Source organism: Borostomias antarcticus (assembly GCF_949987555.1).
Source record: "Borostomias antarcticus genome assembly, chromosome: 6".
Lineage (NCBI taxonomy): Eukaryota > Metazoa > Chordata > Actinopteri > Stomiiformes > Stomiidae > Borostomias > Borostomias antarcticus.
In genome coordinates, this window is record NC_140239.1 from 10,154,764 (window position 1) to 10,175,658 (window position 20,895).

General features: G+C 49.1%; 1 protein-coding gene across 1 annotated transcript in view; it reads right to left on the reverse strand.

The window, feature by feature from the left end:
• Positions 1-7,664, reverse strand: part of cabp7a (calcium binding protein 7a) — a gene marked incomplete at both ends in the record, with an annotated part of 20,413 nt that extends 12,749 nt beyond the window's left edge. The window contains one exon of the mRNA XM_084440396.1: positions 7,556-7,664. Coding sequence (XP_084296522.1) covers positions 7,556-7,664 — 109 coding nt within the window. The remainder of the gene's footprint in view (positions 1-7,555) is intronic.
• Between the last annotated feature and the right edge of the window lie 13,231 nt (positions 7,665-20,895).

Consider the following 20,895-nt stretch of genomic DNA (forward strand, 5'->3'; position numbering starts at 1 on the left):
CCTTTGGAGTTACCTATAAAGGACTCTGGATTGAGACAGACTTCCAAATACAGCATTGCGGCACCACGTCATGATTTTGCCCAAATGCCAACAGTTAACGTCAGTCAGTTACAACGGTTCAGCTACCGCCAAGTGTTTTGCTGTGGATCAAATCAAATTGTCACTTGTCAAAACGAAATCCCAACAAACTGGTTATGTAAGCCAGCTGGTGTTACCAAATAAATGTCAAGCTTGTTTGAATATTAAATAATTAAATAAATAAAAATTCAATTAAATAATGATTATTTATTATTTGGTTATTTGACTGCCTGTGGCCATCCAGTCATGAATATCCCAGTTTGTAGCTTCAGACTAACAAACAAATCCGGTTTTATGAACACTTTTTTACCAACTGCTAACACAACAATATAGTAAGCTTCTAACTAGCTAGTTAGAGATATTGCCCCCCAAATTATTTTACAACTAGTTTATTTGTTGGCCGTTTCTGTCGAATCCTGCAGTTAAGATAACGTTACAGAAGAGGAAAACAGACCGGCGTTCTCACACCAAACAAGCCTGGTGGAAGGAGGGTTTAAACCAGCACAGACAGTACACCGCTACGTACAGAGGTCCATCTAAAGTCCCGGCCCTTCAACTCCGTCAGGATACAGCACAATGAACGACTCTGAACTGAGTCATTTCAGAGCAGGAACCAATCCTGTCTTCCAGTCAGCCACCCTACGCTCTCCGTGCGCCTCTTGTTGATCCTGTAATTTGATTTCAGCAGACGATCGTTGAGGCAGAGTTGTATTGTGGAGCTGGAGAGAGAGCTGAGCGAGTCTCTGACTAATTTCACGCTGGAGTGCCATCGATGGTTCACATCCTTCGTATTTGCTCATAGCACACAGAGAAATGCTCTAGCCAGGCGTTAGAGCAACACGTCCGGCATTGGGCAGGCATCTGAGGAAGACGGATAGTATTGTTCAAGGGAAAAGGAATGTGTTTTATATGTTAATGTGTTTTGGGCATTTCTCACCAACTTGTTCTGATTGTTTGTTTGCCCTTGTGTACTGCTGCTGTAATAGTGCAATTTCCTTCTGAAATCAATAAAGCACCTGCATCTGTCTCTCTACTGTATCGGCCTATCTCTCTATCTAGCTGTGTGTGTGTGTGTGTGTGTGTGTGTGTGTGTGTGTGTGTGTGTGTGTGTGTGTGTGTGTGTGTGTGTGTGTGTGAGTGAGTGTGTGTGTGGGCATGCGAGTGGGAGTGAGTGAGTGAGTGTGTGCGCCTGCATCTGTCTCTCTACTGTATCGGTCTATCTCTCTGTCTAGCTGTGTGTGTGTGTGTGTGTGTGTGTGTGTGTGTGTGTGTGTGTGTGTGTGTGTGTGTGTGTGTGTGTGGGTGTGTGTGCGAGTGTGTGTGTGCGTGCGAGTGGGAGTGAGTGAGTGAGTGAGTGAGTGAGTGAGTGAGTGAGTGTGTGCGTGTGTGTGTGTGTGTGAAATCACCAACTCTTGTGTAAAATGCATTAGTACAATCGGGCCATTGGGTGCTAAATTGTGAACATCTGTTATCAAGAGTGAAAGCAACCGTTCGTCCTGGCTTCTTGTTTTGTACAGTATGTAGAGATGAAACAGTATGAAAATTATATGTCACGATTATAGTGACCAAAATGATCATGGTTATCAGTATTAGCGCGGTATTATAAAATGTGCTGAACCTTTTAAAAAACTACTGATACACACACTGAAATCATTTCACCAAGTTTTATATTGAAAACCACAAATATAATTAGCAGCACTATGCACTTTCCGTTTGGATAAACATTAAAATAATGTATCTTGGTGACTGTTGCTAACTTTGGATGATGCTGGACAGTATTTACAGCGAGATTTTCAAAGTACAGAAATCAAAGACTGTTTTATCGCAATAAATGTAATTGAATTTTATCATGGTTTATCATTATACCGGTTATCGTTCAGTACATCCCTATTTGTATGTGGTCTATTCGTCCAAAGGAAAACAGCCCAACACAGTGCCAAGGAAATACCAAACACTCCTGGTCAGCATCAGAGAGTGGGAGGTCACTCTTTTAGCTGCTGTGTGTTCAGACCCCCGAGGAGCCAGCGTGTCTTCGCCATGCCGACCGGTCACTGCTACGTTGTTGTGGTCCGCATCACCATGGCAGCATACTGTAATGTTTTCCAAGGGTGGTGTTTTGACCCTATGGAATACACCCCCACAACACCCAGGAGTCTTGCACAGGCACACACATACACACACACACACACACACACACACACGTCTGAGTACATGTGTGATGTCTTGTCTTGCTGAGCATATGCCGGAGTCTTTATGCATACATCTTCATCTGTGTTCACTTACTTGTTTCCACAGGAAGGGGAAGCTGCCGTCAGCCAGTGTGACTGCTGTGTCTGCTGTCTTCCAGGGACAGACGGCAGACGTACCGGCGTGATCGGGCCGTCTGCTAGCGTCATAGAGAACTGAGTTACTGGGCTGTCACTGTTCCTCTATGGAAATCTGCCAATTACAGCGATGCACTGTCTGTGATAGTCACATCTCCCCCCCTCACACGGGCGCGCTCTCCCGCCTTTCATAATTTGTCCAGCTATATTGAAGACGCTTCGACGTCCATCTGAGGTAGAAAAAGTCCTTCCGTTCCATTTCAGTAAAGAGCGCCCTCTCAGGAGGTTTTGATGAGCTTAGAGAGAAGGTTGTTGTTGTTGTTGTTGTTGTCTGGAGTCCTGTTATTCTCATCGTCGCCTCCTGCTTGCTGTACCTGAGGGGGCGTGGCCTTCCCGTCCTGGTCATCACACCGGCGGGAAGATGGCGTAAACACAGTTGATGTGTGATGAATCAGCCTCGGGGCGCTACGCTTTGACGGTTCTTAAAAGCCTTGAGGCGTCATCTCAACAGAGCTTGTCAGCAGGCTGGATTAATAAACGTTGGGTTTATATCTGTCCTCATGAAGAGGACAGGTGTCCTCATAAAGAGGACAGGTGTAGGTATCAGCTCTGGGCATTACTCAACCACCAGTGGCGGGGATCTGTATCCAACTTTGGGGGGGGACATTTACATGTACATTTTGCAAGAGTATTTTTTGGGTGGGACATCTTCCTACACGGCTGTATGGTCATTTGAATGCCACTACCCCAATCGAAATATTTGGGGGGACAATTTTAATGATCTCAAATACTGGGGGGGACATGTCCCCTCTGACTTCCCCACTCATTAGGCTGCTCCTTCTCTCTTTCCATTTCCTGTAATATCCACTAGTCACTCTCAGGTCATTGAAATTGTGTTTTTGGAAATAGACTGCCCACTTCCTTTTCCTTTTACCGGTTATTTACCATTTAGACCGCCCACTTCCTGGTACAGCACTTACATGGGCCTGGGTAGGGGGGTTGAGATGACTACATGATTCTCACAGAAGTCCACCAATCCTCCACTCTCTGAATGTGTGGGAGGGAACATAGAATACTCCTCACTGTTAGCTCAATTCCCTCTACATTATAGTACTTGATCACACACATACGCACACACAGACAGACACACACACACACACACAGACAGACAGACAGACACACACACAGACACACACACACACACACACACACAGACAGACGCACACTTTCTCTCTTAATCTTGTCTGGCTAGGGAAAATAAAATGGTATTCTGTTCCAATTATGGCTTTTGACAACCTACTGAAGAGCTGAGATTGAGGAGTATATAACCCATTCCATCCCACCGTGGCCAATCTGCTCGTTGAAAAGCAGGTTATTGGCTGTGTGTGTCATTAGTCCCCTTCACACACACACACACACGCATGCACACACACACACACACACACACAAGCACACACACACACACAAGCACACATACATACACACCAGTGCACAATTTGACCTGCTGCAGTGTGTTGAATCTCATTCTCTTCCGATTGATGAATTTAACATCTCAAACATCGAGAGACAATTTTCCAACCCTGTCCTCAGGGACCTGTCCCTAGAACAGATTCCATCAGCCAGCAGGGTTCTGATCAGCCAGACGCAGAAGACAAGTACCCTGTTCAAATCATTCAACACAGGAACACTTCAGGCTACAATGTCCAGCTGGTCTGAACGTTCTTATATATGGTGCCTCCTAAATGTTGATGATGTTGTTCCTTGTCTTTTTAGTTAGCCTTTATTGTACTATCTGTGTGAATGCATGTATGTATGATGCCTTTATTGTACTATCTGTGTGAATGCATGTATGTATGATGCCTTTATTGTACTATCTGTGTGAATGCATGTATGTATGATGCCTTTATTGTACTATCTGTGTGAATGCATGTATGTATGATGCCTTGCGTGATGTGTTCTCGCAGCACATCAGTTTCCCTAAGGGGACAATAAAACCTCTAACTAACTAACTAACTAACATATGGCTGAAAATATAGGGTTCAGTAAATGCAGTTTTAATGTCGGTTACAGTTGACAAATCCAACAGAATAAAATACACACACTCCCCAACAGACACACAATTTCTCACCGTATAGGTGCCGGTGGGACAATGTACCTCACACCTACAGCGGCACACACACACACACACACACACACACACACACACATACACACACACACACACACACACACACAAGCTAGGTAAGCTAGGCAGCTTGGCTCAGATTTGGGGTGTTGCATTCGAGCTGTTTAGTTCATTAGGGTTGGGGTTTAGTTCATTAGGGTTGGGGTTTAGTTCCTTAGGGTTGGGGTTTAGTTCATTAGGGTTGGGGTTTAGTTCATTAGGGTTGGGGTTTAGTTCATTAGGGTTAGGGTTTAGTTCATTTGGGTTGGGGTTTAGTTCATTATGGCTGAGGTTTGATTCATTAGGGTTGGGGTTTGATTCTTTAGGGTTGGGGTTTAGTTCATTAGGGTTTAGTTCATTAGGGTTGGGGTTTAGTTCATTAGGGTTAGGGTTTAGTTCATTTGGGTTGGGGTTTAGTTCATTATGGCTAAGGTTTGATTCATTAGGGTTGGGGTTTGATTCTTTAGGGTTGGGGTTTAGTTCATTAGGGTTGGGGTTTAGTTCATTAGGGTTGGGGTTTAGTTCATTAGGGTTGGGGTTTAGTTCATTAGGGTTAGGGTTTAGTTCATTTGGGTTGGGGTTTAGTTCATTAGGGTTAGGGTTTAGTTCATTTGGGTTGGGGTTTAGTTCATTATGGCTGAGGTTTGATTCATTAGGGTTGGGGTTTGATTATTTAGGGTTGGGGTTTAGTTCATTGGGTTTGGGGTTTAGTTCATTAGGGTTAGGGTTTAGTTCATTAGGGTTGGGGTTTGATTCATTAGGGTTGGGGTTTGATTCTTTAGGGTTGGGGTTTGATTCTTTAGGGTTGGGGTTTGATTCTTTAGGGTTGGGGTTGGATTCTTTAGGGTTGGGGTTGGATTCTTTAGGGTTGGGGTTTGATTCTTTAGGGTTGGGGTTGGATTCTTTAGGGTTGGGGTTGGATTCTTTAGGGTTGAGGTTTTAGTTCATTGTGAAACAAACGGACTGCAGAGCCGTTTGGTCTCATTACACAAATTCAAAATGAAAAGGAAGACTTCAAAGAGTTCAGGGCTACTGAACATTAAAGAGGAATAGCAATTGACAAAAAACAGAAATTGAGATTAATTTGAACCCAAATAATTAAAAGAATCCTTCAGAAGTCCACATAATGAGTCTGGAAACGAGATGCTTTCTGGCCTCTAGCGCCTGTTGAGGTCATAGCAGCCAGGGCGGACCGGATCAAGACATGTCTCCGCTCTCTTCCTGATCAGAAGGGGTGTGAGCTCTGTCTGGGCGCCGCTGAGGGAGGGACAGGTCTGGCTCAATCCAACCAACTCAAATGCTTCAATTATGCAAATGACCCTGCAACTGTGACTACAGTAACATGCAGACAAGCCTTGTGAGTGTGTGTGTGTGTGCGTGCGTGCGTGCGTGCATGCGTGTGTATGTGTGTGAGTGTGTGTGTGCGTGCGTGCGTGCATGCGTGTGTATGTGTGTGTGTGTGTGTGAGTGTGTGCATGCGTGTGTGCGTTGTCAGGTTCAGTGAGCTGCTGGTCTCTGTTCTGGAGGTAATTTCTGCATCAGCACCTACAGCCAAGATTCTTCCCCAGACCTGACCAGCCACATACAATTAGCTGCTGTCGTTCACACAAACAAATGCATTCGATACCCATTTCCCTACCGACACTTCAACACCCCGGAGCTGGGGCTGACCTGTCACATTAATACCGTATCTCCTGCTGGAAAGCAACCACCCCGGGGCTGACATCCTTTCCACTTCCAGTCACAGAAAAAATCACCCTGTCAAATACTACCTTAAACTGTCAACTGAATTCTGAGATGGCCAAGTGTGCCTCTATCTGTATCCAAATACAGACGCCTGCACGCACACACACGCACACACACACACACACTGACACACGTACACATGCACGCACACGCACACACACACACACACGCATGTATGCACGCACACACACGTACACATGCACGCACACACACGCACACACACGCACACTGACACACGTACACATGCACGCACACGCACACACACACACACGCATGTATGCACGCGCACACACACACGTACACATGCACGCACACACACGCATGTATGCACACACACACACACACTGACACACTTACACATGCACGCACACACAAACACACACACACCTCTGCTATTGTTTCCTTACAATAAACATAGTTGGCCCATAATCATTAGTGTTGCAGTGAAGATTCAGGGAGCAAGACAACCTCGGTGCGTCCCGCCGTGCAAAGGAAGCTCCCGTCGGTCACAACGACAATCCTATTTCATTCAGATGATTTCTCCACGGGGCTTCTGTAATATTGAGATATGATACTGGCTCATATTTAGATGCTTTCTTCAGGGAGGACCACCTCTCTTGGCTGCCGCAGTCTACACACTGTGACTCCACAATCCACGTCTGGCATGCAGCAGCTGTAGCTTTTGTCGTGGAGATTCAGTGTCTGCGTGGATTATGTCAGTCACAAAGTTAATTCATTCTGACGGACAGGTCCACCGCGGGGCTCTGCTTCCCACTCCTACTAAAAAGTGATAACCTTGGCTATACATTTCGCGAGTTTAATTCGGGGACGGCCCACGTTTATAGGCTATACGTATACGTTTAACCGCGGGCAGGCTCTCTGCTGTCATGCCTCCCTGTGAGTCAATGGGATATTGAAAGACATTTGACTGTAACATACGCCTTCAGTGACATCTGACAGTGCTATGTTTTTGCGACACTAAACAAATTGACAGTTTTGTACGGGTGTCAGCGCGCCCTGCCCGTGCCGAGATACTACTACTTGTCAACACGGGACAGCGAATCACGAGTCCCCTAAGGCAGCCCCGCGCGGCGCTGTCCGTAGTCCTGACCGCGTGAACTCCACCGACCAGCTCAACTTGTTGACAACATCGTAATACTACCAAACAAACACGCCACTCTACAACATGTTAAAAATCCCACAGTAACAGTTCAGAACCGGCTATACTGTCATTCATCCTCACCTTCGACTTCATCTTCGGGCAGATTGACCGGGTCGCGGTAAGATAGGATGTCGGGGATGGTGCATATCCCGCGGTACATCAACGTGGAGGTGACGCGGTGCATGGGCATGGCTGCGGTCTACCGGCGGCCACTCGCGCTCTGGTCCTCATACAGAAATGTTTATGGACAGCGGGTCACAACTCCCCACCACCACTTTCCCAGAGGGCTGGGATGGGCAAAGCCAATAGGTAGGAAAGTGCAGTGGGTTCCAGGTCTCAAAGTCGTCGGCGGGAGGGGGATACGGTTCCGTTAATTCCTTTTGCGCGCCACGGGCATATCCCCGTCTTTCGTACATGAACACGACGGACTCTAATGGAGACTATTGTATCATGGAACTGACGTTTTGGTTAGCCTACTTGTCGCTATTACGCATATAAAATGTCGTTAATCCTGATTATGTGTCTCAGTTGGGAGGCGCACGTCAGGATCCGTCAGCTATCCAGCCTCGCCGTTCAGCAGCGCAGCAATAGCGCCCGTTCCTCCCTGCGGTAAACCGCTCCACTGAGAGACAGATTCACTCCTGGGTCCGTTTCGCCTAGTCCAAACTTGTTGGACGTGTGTGCGCAATCCTAGCCGTAGGCTACCCCCACCGCTGTCTGTCAGTTCCGCCGAGACTGTTGATTACATCCAGGTGAGACGGAGCAATCAAGCAAACCTACTTTGACAGACAAAGCTTTAAGGTTCCGATTGCCTCTCCTCTGAACACCAAAAGAGCCCTCGCCAAAACACGCGTGTTAAGCGCGCAGGCGAGCTCTGCTCTGCTTTAATTGGTCATGGAACGGGGGCGTGTTTCCATTCCCGCCCGGTTGCGCACAGGTGGAACGCACTGCCTAGTGAGCGGCAGCCCCGTGTGATGGCAGGTTTCTCTTTCCTTCTGTGTGTGTGTGTGTGTGTGTGTGTGTGTGTGTGTGTGTGTGTGTGTGTGTGTGTGTGTGTGTGTGTGTGTGTGTCACAGGTTAACCTGAGACACTTAACTCCACCCGACACAGGCAACAAATGGATCTCTCAGCACTTGCCCCACACAGAAGACCAGGAGAAAGATTAAAATATATAAATCTTTATTATATTCTTAGGATTATGTTCCCCCCCCCCCAAACATAGGATCAGCAGGCCAGATCTTTATTAGCCAGTGAGGTGAGGGTTTTCTTTAGGCCTAGGATAGAGGTGGGATGAGCTACCCAGACACCCTGGACCAGGCACTGCAATCTGTGGACACACTACACTCCAAGTGAATTTGCACACACACTACACTCTGTGAATTAGCGCACACACACACTAGACCCCAAAAAGGTCTGGCACTGCACACGTGGGGAAGATGGCAAACAACCACTACACAAGAGGGACTCACTCCACCTCCTATCCCAACTACCAATAATTCCCCTCCCACAAGCTAGCAAAAACCCACTAACAATTATATATGGGGAGGACGGGGGGACTGACATACAGGACACACAACATAAATGTCTTAGGTGTGGGGATCGACCTTCGACTCCCCACAAAAATAAAAAAATATCTGTTCACTGCAGCAAAAAAAGCACAAAAAGAAGGCGTGGCCCAGTAACGTCACCCAGTCCACACCGGCAACCAGGGAGAGGTGGATTCTCCGGAGACGAGGCGGACAGTACAGCCCAACCAATGTCTGTCCGTTCTTGAAGACCGATCCCTGGTCGGCGTGTGGTCACCTCCTCCGGATGGCACTGCTCCACACGGATCCACACCCTCCACTGTAATGCCTGACCTCCCCTCGCTCCACTGGATGGACCACGGTGCGCGGTGGATCCGACCCCGCAGCGCAGCCCTCACTCTCCGTCCGGCAGCAATGCGAAGGAGTACATAAATAGACGCGGCTCAACAATGGGCCAACCAGAAATGATAGTGCTCAGCCCTTTAGGATCGTCAAGGTAGGCCATAAGCCATCAGAGGGGTACTCACGTCCCAGGGAGGGGTGAACGAATCCAAAACCCCTCCGCTGCGGTGTTGGGCTTCCCCTCGTTCTGTCTCCTCGTCCAGGTCGCCGGTGCTGGCTCCGGCGTAAGCTATACCCGGCGATCAGCCGCAGACGTGACACATAACAAACACAAAAAGGAAAACTTTCCTGCTCTCACCGGGCACTGAAAGCCTAGCCTACTAATTCAACTGGTGTCCACTCGACACCCCACCAAACGAACCCCCAGACTGAATATACTAGGCTTTTTATAGGGGATCTGCCTACCCTCCCCGCCCCTCCTAATTACTAATATGGACCACAGCTGAGCCCAATCACTGACCAATTAGCTAGAATTTCACCCTGTGACACTCCCCCCCGCTTTCTCAGTAGTCGTCCCGACTAACACTGATACCTGATGGGTGGTCTCCGATTTCCCCTTTGTGATCTGCGGACCAACCCATCCCCCTCTCCACCCCTATCTAACTCTATGTCCGGGGGGTGTCTTGGTGCAAGTGGAGCCTCCAGGGGGTCATCAGGGGGCCTAGGTGCAAGGGGAGCCACCTGGCCTCGTACTGGGTACCAGGTATAGTTGCACCAGTCAGCATTTTGCAACTGGTAGGCCTGGGGGCCATCTGGCTGACGTAGACCTACTGAGTCAGTCTCTGTCTCTGGGGTCAGAACAGGCACATAAGGGCAAGGCCGCACATTATTTCGATGTATAGTCCGTTCTCGTCCCCCTCCCTCTGGCCGGATTCGCAGGACTGGCATCCCAGGGTGGAGGTGTCCAAGGACAACAAAAGGCTGAGGATTCCATCGAGGGGCCATTTTACCTTGGTTGCGTCGTCTGAAGTTCCTCAGTAGTACTCGCTCGCCAGGCACCAGAGGGAGGTCTTTAGCATGTCGGTCGTATCGCCGTTTGTCCCGCTCCTGCTGGTGTCGGGCTCTGGCTTCCACTTGACTGTAGGCACGTTGGAGCTGGTTGTTGTGATACTTCACCCATCCATCCAGGTCCATCCGAGGCCTCGAAAACTCCACACCTGAAATCACATCCACGGGAAGCCTGGCATGCCTGCCACACATTACAAAGAAGGGGGTTAGATGGGTGGTACTGTGTTCGGTGTTGTTGTATGCCTGGAGGAGCCAGGGCAGATGATCAGGCCAATTCCTCTGTTTGTCTTCCCCAAGTGAACTAAGGAGGGACAGAATGGTCTGGTTAAATCTTTCACAAGCCCCGTTAGTTTGGGCATGATAGGGTGTGGTGCGTGCCTTGGTACACCCATAGAGCCTACAGAACTGGGCCAAAAGTTCAGATTCAAAGGCCGCCCCCCTATCCGTCAATATCCGCTCAGGACAGCCCCAGTGTTGGACAACTGCCGACCATAGGGCCTTCACGGTTGTGGCTGCGGTCTGGTCTCTAGTGGGTACAGCCCACCCATACCTAGAGAAAAGATCTGTCATAACAAGTAAGTAGGGGTAAGTGTCATCAGGCCGCCCCAGAGAAAGATAATCAATGGCCAGTGTTTCCATGGGATAACTTGTGGTTATTGGCACCAGAGGCGCCCTCACCTCTGGTCCAGGTTTACTTTGTACACACCGGGGGCACTCTGCAATCCATCGTCTGACATCCTCTCCTAGCTTAGGCCAGTAGAATCCCCGCCTTAAGGCTGCTTCTATCCGACATGCACTTAAGTGTCCAAGCTCACCATGGTACCTTTCAAACAAGCCCTTGGTGGCAGCTCTGGGCACTAGGATCTGCCACCTCCAAGTGTCCCCCACAGTATCCCACACGCTCCGGCCGAGGACCCCTTCCTGCACACTCAGTCGCCCCCACTCTCGCCACCACCGCCGCTCTTCAGGGCTGGCCTCCTTCCTGCTAGTCCCAGTCGGTGGTCTACCCTGGCCAAGCCTTTCAGCTAGTAAACAGAGTGAGGAGTCCTCCTGTTGGACTCGCTGCCAGTTAGGCCCTCCTTGGTCTGTTCCATTTGGCGGTGGATCCCCTCCGGGTGCCTCCTGGCTTGAGCATACTTGTCCCTCGGTTTTGGGCAGCCTGGAGAGAAGATCGGCATTGCAATTAGAACGGCCGGGGCGGTACTTTACTTGGAACTGGAAATTTGCCAGCTGTGCCTCCCAGCGTTGTTCAACAGCCCCCAGTTTAGCAGTGTCCAGGTGGACCAATGGATTATTGTCAGTATACACAGTGAATTCTGCCCCCCACAAGTAATCTTTAAACTTCTCAGTTACCGCCCATTTCAAGGCTAACAGTTCAAGTTTAAAAGAACTATAGTTCTGGTCATTCCTCTCGGTTGGGGACAGACTCCTGCTAGCATAGGCAATAACCCTTTCCTTACCACCCTGGACCTGGGACAAGACCGCCCCCAAACCATCGAGGCTGGCATCGGTGTATAGGACGAAGGGCTTGGTGAAATCAGCGTAGGCCAGGACAGGTGCGCTAAGCAGGGCAGACTTCAACTGGTCAAAGGCCTGTTGGCACTCTGGGGTCCAATTCACAGGGCGGCTCTTCTTCCCCAGGGCCGCCACGCCCGCTATCAAGCTATGTAAGGGTCCGGCCACCTTGGAGAAAGAGGGGACAAAACGTCTATAATAGCCAGCAAATCCGAGAAAGGAGCGTACCTGGGACACCGTTTCAGGCCGTGGCCAATCGCGGACCGCAGCAGTCTTTTGGGGGTCTGTGGATATCCCCGCTCCACTCACTACATGCCCAAGGTAGACTACCTCTCTCTGCAGGAACTTGCACTTCTGTGGTTGGAGCTTCAGCCCGTGGCGAGCGAGCCGTTGGAATACCTGTTCTAAATGCTGCAAATGGGTGTCAAAATCAGGTGAGTAGGTAATAATGTCATCCAAGTAAATCAGAAGGAAGTCATTTACCTTGTCTCCCAAGCACTTCTGCATCAACCTCTGAAAGGTGGCTGGGGCATTGCAGAGACCAAATGGCATACGGGTAAACTCAAAGAGCCCCAAAGGGGTGGTGAACGCTGTCTTTTCCCTGTCCAGTGGGTCTACCTCCACCTGCCAGTAGCCACTAGCCAAGTCAAGAGTCGTGTACCAAGTAGCCTCCTTCAAACATGTCAGCGACTCTTCGATGCGAGGGAGAGGGTAGGCATCCTTATGAGTTACTGCGTTGAGGCGACGGTAGTCAACACAGAATCTCCAGCTCCCGTCCTTCTTCTTTACCAGGACTACAGGTGCAGCCCAAGGACTGGAGCTCTCAGTGACAACCCCAGACTGCAGCATCTCCCCCAACAGTTGTCGTAACTCTGGATACAAGCTTGGTGGGACGGGCCGATGACGTTCCCGGCTGGGGGGAGCCGTCCCAGTAGGAATGTTGTGGAGGACAGCATCCGTTCGGCCAAAATCCTCTTCATCTGCAGAGAAGACGGCGGACCAGCGGGAGAGGAGGGCGTCGAATCTTTGCTGTTGGGTTGGATCCAGGCCTTCCACCGGCTGCGAACTGCGGTTGCAATCCTTGCCCGGCTGAGCTTGAATGGACCGGACAGAGACCTCAACTTCCCCCGGCCCTTGAGGTTGCAGCACCAGGTCCTGCTCCCCATGGATCTGAATAGGGTCTAAGGGGGTGACGTGGGCCAGTGGTCGCCTCCTTGGCAGCTCAATGGGGTAGGGGTTCAAATTTAATAATCTTAAGGGCAACCGTCCTCCTTGCACCCTCACAACTGCACGAGCCACCTGCCATCCTGGCCCAGCCCCAGAGTCTTCAACTAAGGCATAGTAGTCCTTCAATGGGCTTCTTCCAACCACCCGCCCCCACAGAAGTTTCTCACAGCAGGCTGGGACACAGTTAGGGTCCCCCTTGAAGAGACGTGCAGTACCAGGACTCTCCCCAGTCACGGTGGTTGGCACAACCCGGCGGCAGAAAGCAAAAGCCTCCTTCCATGCCTTCTTCGCGCCTGACCCCATGGTGGCAGTGAAACTATTCACCCCTAGCGAGGGGCTATCAAACAGCTCTCTCCAGCAGTGGCCTATGAGGTTCATACCAAGGAGGGCTTCGCCGGCCGCCATGCAACTGTCCTCGACGATCACTATTCCCTTGGCTGGGACTGTTATCCCCCCTACAACGAAGTCCACTATAGCATAGCCAACATAGGGAATTTTGAGGCCGTTTGCTGCCTTCAAGGTGAGCCAGTGGAGCTGCGATGAATCATGGATAGAGAGATGACCCAGCCACTTCTGGAAGAAACTCAAGCTGCACATTGTTACTTGGGACCCAGTGTCTAACATGCAAGGTATTTTAACTCCACTCACCTCCACTTCCACTTGGGGGCAGTTCCCGACAAAGGTGGATTTCTCAGGGCTCTCCTCTCCTCCATTCCCCATCTCCCCGACTGCTTGCCCTACAGTGGCCGGGGGTTCCGGTTTAACGGAGCCGAGTCAGTCCTTAGGTTGGGACAATTTCGTTGAACATGGCCAGGGTTCCCACACTCCAAGCAGATAGGCCTGCCCTGTTTGTCCCACCGAAACTGGGTCCTCCTTTGGCTGGGAAAAGGAATATACTGTCCATCCATAACATTTCCCCTTGGCTCACCTCTATACTGGGAAGGGGCGGCAGCTGGAGCAGATCGCTGCTGAACCTCCTTCACCAAGGTCTCGGCCAGGCTACTCAGCTGTTCTTTCATCTCCTGGCGTAGGTCAGCCTGTATAGTTTTCTTCCACTCCTCCAGATCTGCTACGGTCACTGTGGCTGCGGTACCTAATTGGGGGGGGACAACAGTACGACAAACCTGACAGTCTTTACTTCCCATTTCTCTTGCCAGTACTTCAGCCTCTGCACTAATCTGTGTGAATGTCATATCTGGTTGCCGTCGCATGAGCCTCTGAACCTCCTGCTTCAGGGGGCCCTCTCTTAGCCCCTTGATGAACTGGTGGCAGAGTGTGGAGTTATCTTTGGCTGATCCGTCCGGCTCAGACTTAAACCACCGACTGAATAACTCCCTTGTATGCAGGAGATACTCCTGGATGGACTCATCACCATTTTGTCTGCAATCAAAGAAACGGGACCGGAGAGTGGCTACAGGCGTGAGGCTGCCAAACCGGCTCTGCAATGCGGCCCACAGAGCAGGAAGTGGCTGTTTTTCTTCTGGGCTGAACAACATGGCCTCCCTCTTTGCACGTCCGTCTAGTGCCCCCATGATTAGATCAGTCTGTTGTTGTTCTGCCAGTCCTTGAGCTCTCACTATGGCCTCCATCTGTGCCCGCCATTCCCCAAAGCCCATCCCACTAGCCTCGCCATTAAATTTTGGGACCCAGGGAGAACACATAAACCAGGGCATCGCTAATGGCATGTACTGGGGTGCTATACTTTGCCCTGATGTCCCAGGTTGGGGTACTGTACTTTGTCCTACTAATCCAGGCGTATCGCCCCCCCCGCTATGTCCTGGGTTGTCCATGGTACCCCTGTGTGTGAGCAATGTGCAAGAGTCGATCCTGCCGACAACGCCACTTAAGGATGTCACAGGTTAACCTGAGACACTTAACTCCACCCGACACAGGCAACAAATGGATCTCTCAGCACTTGCCCCACACAGAAGACCAGGAGAAAGATTAAAATATATAAATCTTTATTATATTCTTAGGATTATGTTCCCCCCCCCCCAAACATAGGATCAGCAGGCCAGATCTTTATTAGCCAGTGAGGTGAGGGTTTTCTTTAGGCCTAGGATAGAGGTGGGATGAGCTACCCAGACACCCTGGACCAGGCACTGCAATCTGTGGACACACTACACTCCAAGTGAATTTGCACACACACTACACTCTGTGAATTAGCGCACACACACACTAGACCCCAAAAAGGTCTGGCACTGCACACGTGGGGAAGATGGCAAACAACCACTACACAAGAGGGACTCACTCCACCTCCTATCCCAACTACCAATAATTCCCCTCCCACAAGCTAGCAAAAACCCACTAACAATTATATATGGGGAGGACGGGGGGACTGACATACAGGACACACAACATAAATGTCTTAGGTGTGGGGATCGACCTTCGACTCCCCACAAAAATAAAAAAATATCTGTTCACTGCAGCAAAAAAAGCACAAAAAGAAGGCGTGGCCCAGTAACGTCACCCAGTCCACACCGGCAACCAGGGAGAGGTGGATTCTCCGGAGACGAGGCGGACAGTACAGCCCAACCAATGTCTGTCCGTTCTTGAAGACCGATCCCTGGTCGGCGTGTGGTCACCTCCTCCGGATGGCACTGCTCCACACGGATCCACACCCTCCACTGTAATGCCTGACCTCCCCTCGCTCCACTGGATGGACCACGGTGCGCGGTGGATCCGACCCCGCAGCGCAGCCCTCACTCTCCGTCCGGCAGCAATGCGAAGGAGTACATAAATAGACGCGGCTCAACAATGGGCCAACCAGAAATGATAGTGCTCAGCCCTTTAGGATCGTCAAGGTAGGCCATAAGCCATCAGAGGGGTACTCACGTCCCAGGGAGGGGTGAACGAATCCAAAACCCCTCCGCTGCGGTGTTGGGCTTCCCCTCGTTCTGTCTCCTCGTCCAGGTCGCCGGTGCTGGCTCCGGCGTAAGCTATACCCGGCGATCAGCCGCAGACGTGACACATAACAAACACAAAAAGGAAAACTTTCCTGCTCTCACCGGGCACTGAAAGCCTAGCCTACTAATTCAACTGGTGTCCACTCGACACCCCACCAAACGAACCCCCAGACTGAATATACTAGGCTTTTTATAGGGGATCTGCCTACCCTCCCCGCCCCTCCTAATTACTAATATGGACCACAGCTGAGCCCAATCACTGACCAATTAGCTAGAATTTCACCCTGTGACATGTGCGCGCGCGCGCGTGTGTGTGTGTGTGTGTGTGTGTGTGTGTGTGTGTGTGTGTGTGTGTGTGTGTGTGCGTGCGTGCGTGTGTGTCGTTTTTAGCTCTCACACTGCCTCCTTCACTCGGTATTCCGCTCAGCGCGCGCGCTCTCCTGGCCCACCGCCGGTAGCGACGACCGTTCTCCCCCGGTACCCGGCAAACAACGAGGTGTGATTAATGACCACGAGGAACGGATGATTTCCACGGCTGCCATATTTCTGACTAACAGAAATTAATACTTTAAAATTCGACGTTTTAAATTACTCTTCAGATTCCAGGCAGCCACTGTGGAATTGCGCGGCTGACCACAGGCCATTGTACCGTGTAAGATTTTTATAAGAGAAAACGGAGCCGTGCTAGCAGAGCAAGGCAACAATGGAACGGGTTATGATTCAAATAACCACCCTATACAATGATGCCTTTGTACTTTTCTATTTAGATATATTCAGTGTTTTAAAATGTCACAAACTGTCATGCTAGATAAAGTTGCATGCGTGGCTGGTCTGAGTTGACACGTATTCTTAGTGTACTCGTCTGTGTTCAACGGACACGGTTTGGCTGAATTTGTCAAGGGAACGAGTGTCTGTCCCCCTCATTCTCAGATCTCTGACACACACACACTCTCTCTCTCTCTCTCTCTCTTTCCCTCTTTCCCTCTTTCTCTCTCTTCTCTCAATTTAAATTCAGTTCAAAGGGCTTTATTGGCATAGGAAACATACATTTACACCACAAAAATAGAAATACCCCCAAAATACCCCCCCGCCTCCCACCTGCATCTCTCCTTAATGATTTCAAAGGGGCTTTAGGGAAACAGGTTTACACTGCCAAAGCAAGCATTACATGAAAACTCTGCATATAATTTAAGGGGTAGTGTCACAATTAGCCCTATTTGTGGTCTGTCATGAACCTCAAACCTAGAGACCATCATTTCACTGAACGTTCCAGTATTGACCTACCTGATGTTTTTCTGCAGGGTCTCCCTGGGCCACAATGGAAGTCAATGAGGCACCCGTAAATGTGCTGGAGAAACTACCATGAAGGTGATTTTCCGAGACGGGAAACACAGGGTGTAATCTCATCAGTAGTGTGCTCTCCTGTGAAATGTATCACAATTCGAATATTTTTACAAGTTTGACAGGGCTTGAACATAAGCATTCCCCTGGCGCTTGTTTCACTGCTCCCACGGAGGACTATGTGTGTTCCAGTGAAACTGGAAAGATTACACCCTGTGCTTCCTATCTTGGAAAAGCACATTTATCATAGGTACAGATACATTGAAATGATTGTCATTGTCAGTATCTTATCAGTAATCCGTTCCTCATTCCTATTCCTAGACATTCTGCTTCTCTCTCTGTGAGAGAAAGAGCTTGAATCAGATAACCCAGAGGTCTACATAACAACAGTAACTCTTTACAAGTCCAGCACCTCTGAGCACAGACCTCATCTGCTAACAGAACAGACCTCATCTGCTAACAGCACAGACCTCATCTGCTAACAGAACAGACCTCATCTGACAGAACAGACCTCTGCTCACACCACTCCCTGTGCAAATGTATGAAAGGCTTTATATTTTACCCGTCAACAAAAATATTTTCTCCTTCCTTCCAACTGTTTCTCCATCTCATCTACCGGCGGTGACCAGCCCCTGAGCGCCAAACGCCTCCTTTGTCTTGATGGCAATACCAACCGTGTCATCTTTATTGCCCACAACACAACAGCACACATGCCCCCTCCACAGGAAGGGACTCTGCAGAGACAGGCTGCTGGAGAGAGCAGGTAGGTTAGGTTAGGCTTGGTTGGACTAGATGCTGGAGAGAGCAGGTAGCCTAAATGCTAAGGCTAGTTGGGGCTAGGTGGGGTACAGCAGGTAGCCTAGACAAGTGCCATTTTGTTTCACTTCATGATTCAGTCTGAACAGGCTCCCATTGCAGCTGTTTTCCGAGATGGCAAAGGAGTTCTCAGTGATTAGCTCATCCCCTAACCAATGACGTTGTGCAGTTTAATTCAAAGGACGCAGATCATTCTAGAGGAGCGCCTTTCCAGACCACTAATCGCATTTCGAAAAATTCAGATTCAGGGGCTGGAGCCAGGCTATGATGGGGCTAGGCAGAGTCCAGCAGGTAGTCTAGGTGCTAGAAAAGGCTAGTTGGGGCTAGGTGGAGTAGGCTACAGCAGGGATCTGTCATAGTATCCAGGTTCTGATTGACAGCTCGCATATTCGCATACTCAGCTCCCTGACAGCTATTCCCCACAGACGAGAGGTATTCAGGAGGCTGACAGAGCCCTTCCTCTCTCCCCTCAGAGAGGGCAGCTAGGGCCCACACTGACAGGTCTGCAGTATTAGGACGAGCACAGAGAGCCCCGGGCGTCAGTGGAGATGCCTGATTGTATTGTTGCAGGGAGAGAGAGGGAGATAGGAGGGATGGGGGGCGGGGGAGGAGAGACATTTCACGTTAAAAGCAATATGCGTTTCAAATGACCGGTCATTCAAAAGAAGCATTCGAGGGATAATTTAATAGGCCAACTCCACAAAATAGTACTCCTTTGGATTCCATTGAAAGGCTGGCGCCCGTAGTCTGTAGTTGTCCCTCATTGAGGGGTGAGTGAGCCCTGTCTAGACGTGCACTTCCCTCCCAAATGTTCATGTCGGCCTCTGGAACAAATCAGCCCTTTTCATTCAGACCATGTCCCTGGCTGCCAAACAGCCAGCGAACTACACCGGGACTGAATAATAGCCCACAGTGAGATGCTTTCAGCTGCGGTGGGATTAAACTGTGGAGCCATGAGGACCTGGAGGCAGTAGGATAAGGAGAGAGGGAGCAAATACTCTTTTATCCCCCGATCCGTCACCGGACCACAGACCAGGGCTGAAAATGAGCAGTATCCTTTCATGTATTCGGTCATCCATATCAAATCAGGCTTTTAAGGTCTGAGCGTGGATCTATCCAGCTCAATATCACGAAGTATGCTGCTGGTGCTGCTGCAGACAGACAAGTCTTCCCTTCCCTCCCCGTCATCTGAGGTCTGGCCAGCCCACATCTCAGATTCCTGCTCATACCCGTGGTTAGTCCGTTCCCGACATTTTTTTTTCATTTTTTTTGGGGGGGGGGGTTGTGGCAGACTGTTATACACACATGGTTATCACAATGTTATACACACATGGTTATCACAATGTTATACACACATGGATATCACAATGTTATACACACATGGATATCACTATGTTATACACACATGGATATCACAATGTTATAAAAACATGGTTATCACAATGTTATACACACATGGTTATCACTATGTTATACACACATGGTTATCACTATGTTATACACACATGGTTATCACAATGTTATACACACATGGTTATCACAATGTTATACACACATGGTTATCACTATGTTATACACACATGGTTATCACAATGTTATACACACATGGTTACCACTATGTTATACACACATGGATATCACTATGTTATACACAAATGGTTATCACTATGTTATACACACATGGTTATCACAATGTTATACACACATGGTTATCACTATGTTATACACACATGGATATCACAATGTTATACACACACGGATACTGTATCACTGTGTTATACACACATGGATATCACAATGTTATACACACATGGATACTGTATCACTATGTTATACACACATGGATATCACAATGTTATACACACATTTGTGACAAAGTGCGTGAGAACAGTCCCCAATGTACAGTACTATCAGTGTTTGTGCCACATTGCTTACCAATTCAACAATTGTTAATTATTGTCTTTGACATCACTCGGTGACATCACTAGTGATGTCATTGGGGTGAGACAAAGTATGGGGGGGAGAGGAATGTTGTAAGTTATTCACTGTCTGTTGATTGTGATTTGTTGAATGGTTCCACATGTATATTACATGTATGGCTAGCTATGTGAATTGTGTTAAGTGAGAAGGTTAGAAATTAATATCTGTATCACTCACTGACACTGAGACTGTTCTACCTGACGTTCATTCAGAGCGTGGTGACCTTCGCCATCCAGTGCTGGGGTGGAAGTCTGTCCATCCAGAACAGAAACATGCTGGACAAGGTTACTAAGACGGAGAGGAAAATCACTGGCTTAGATGTTCAGAGTATCTTTCAACTCTCTGATCAGTATACCATCAACCTTGCCAGACGAATACTGGACGATCCTTCCCCCTACTCCCCTCTGGACGCAGGTTTAGAATGCCCAAAACAAGGACAAAACCAGCCAGCACTTCCTTTGTGCCAAGAAGCATTAAATTATTGAACAGCTGTTGATGCCTGTTGCAGTGATGATGATGTTGATGCGATGATGTTGGTGAGGATGGTAATGACGATGATGGTGGTTGGTGACATTGTGGTGTTGGTGATGGGCGTACATTTTAATGTTTTATGTATGCATGACGTGTGCTAAACAAATTCCCCTCTGGGGCAATAAAGGTTTCAATTCAATTCACCTGTGGTTAGGAGAGGCATGGGTTT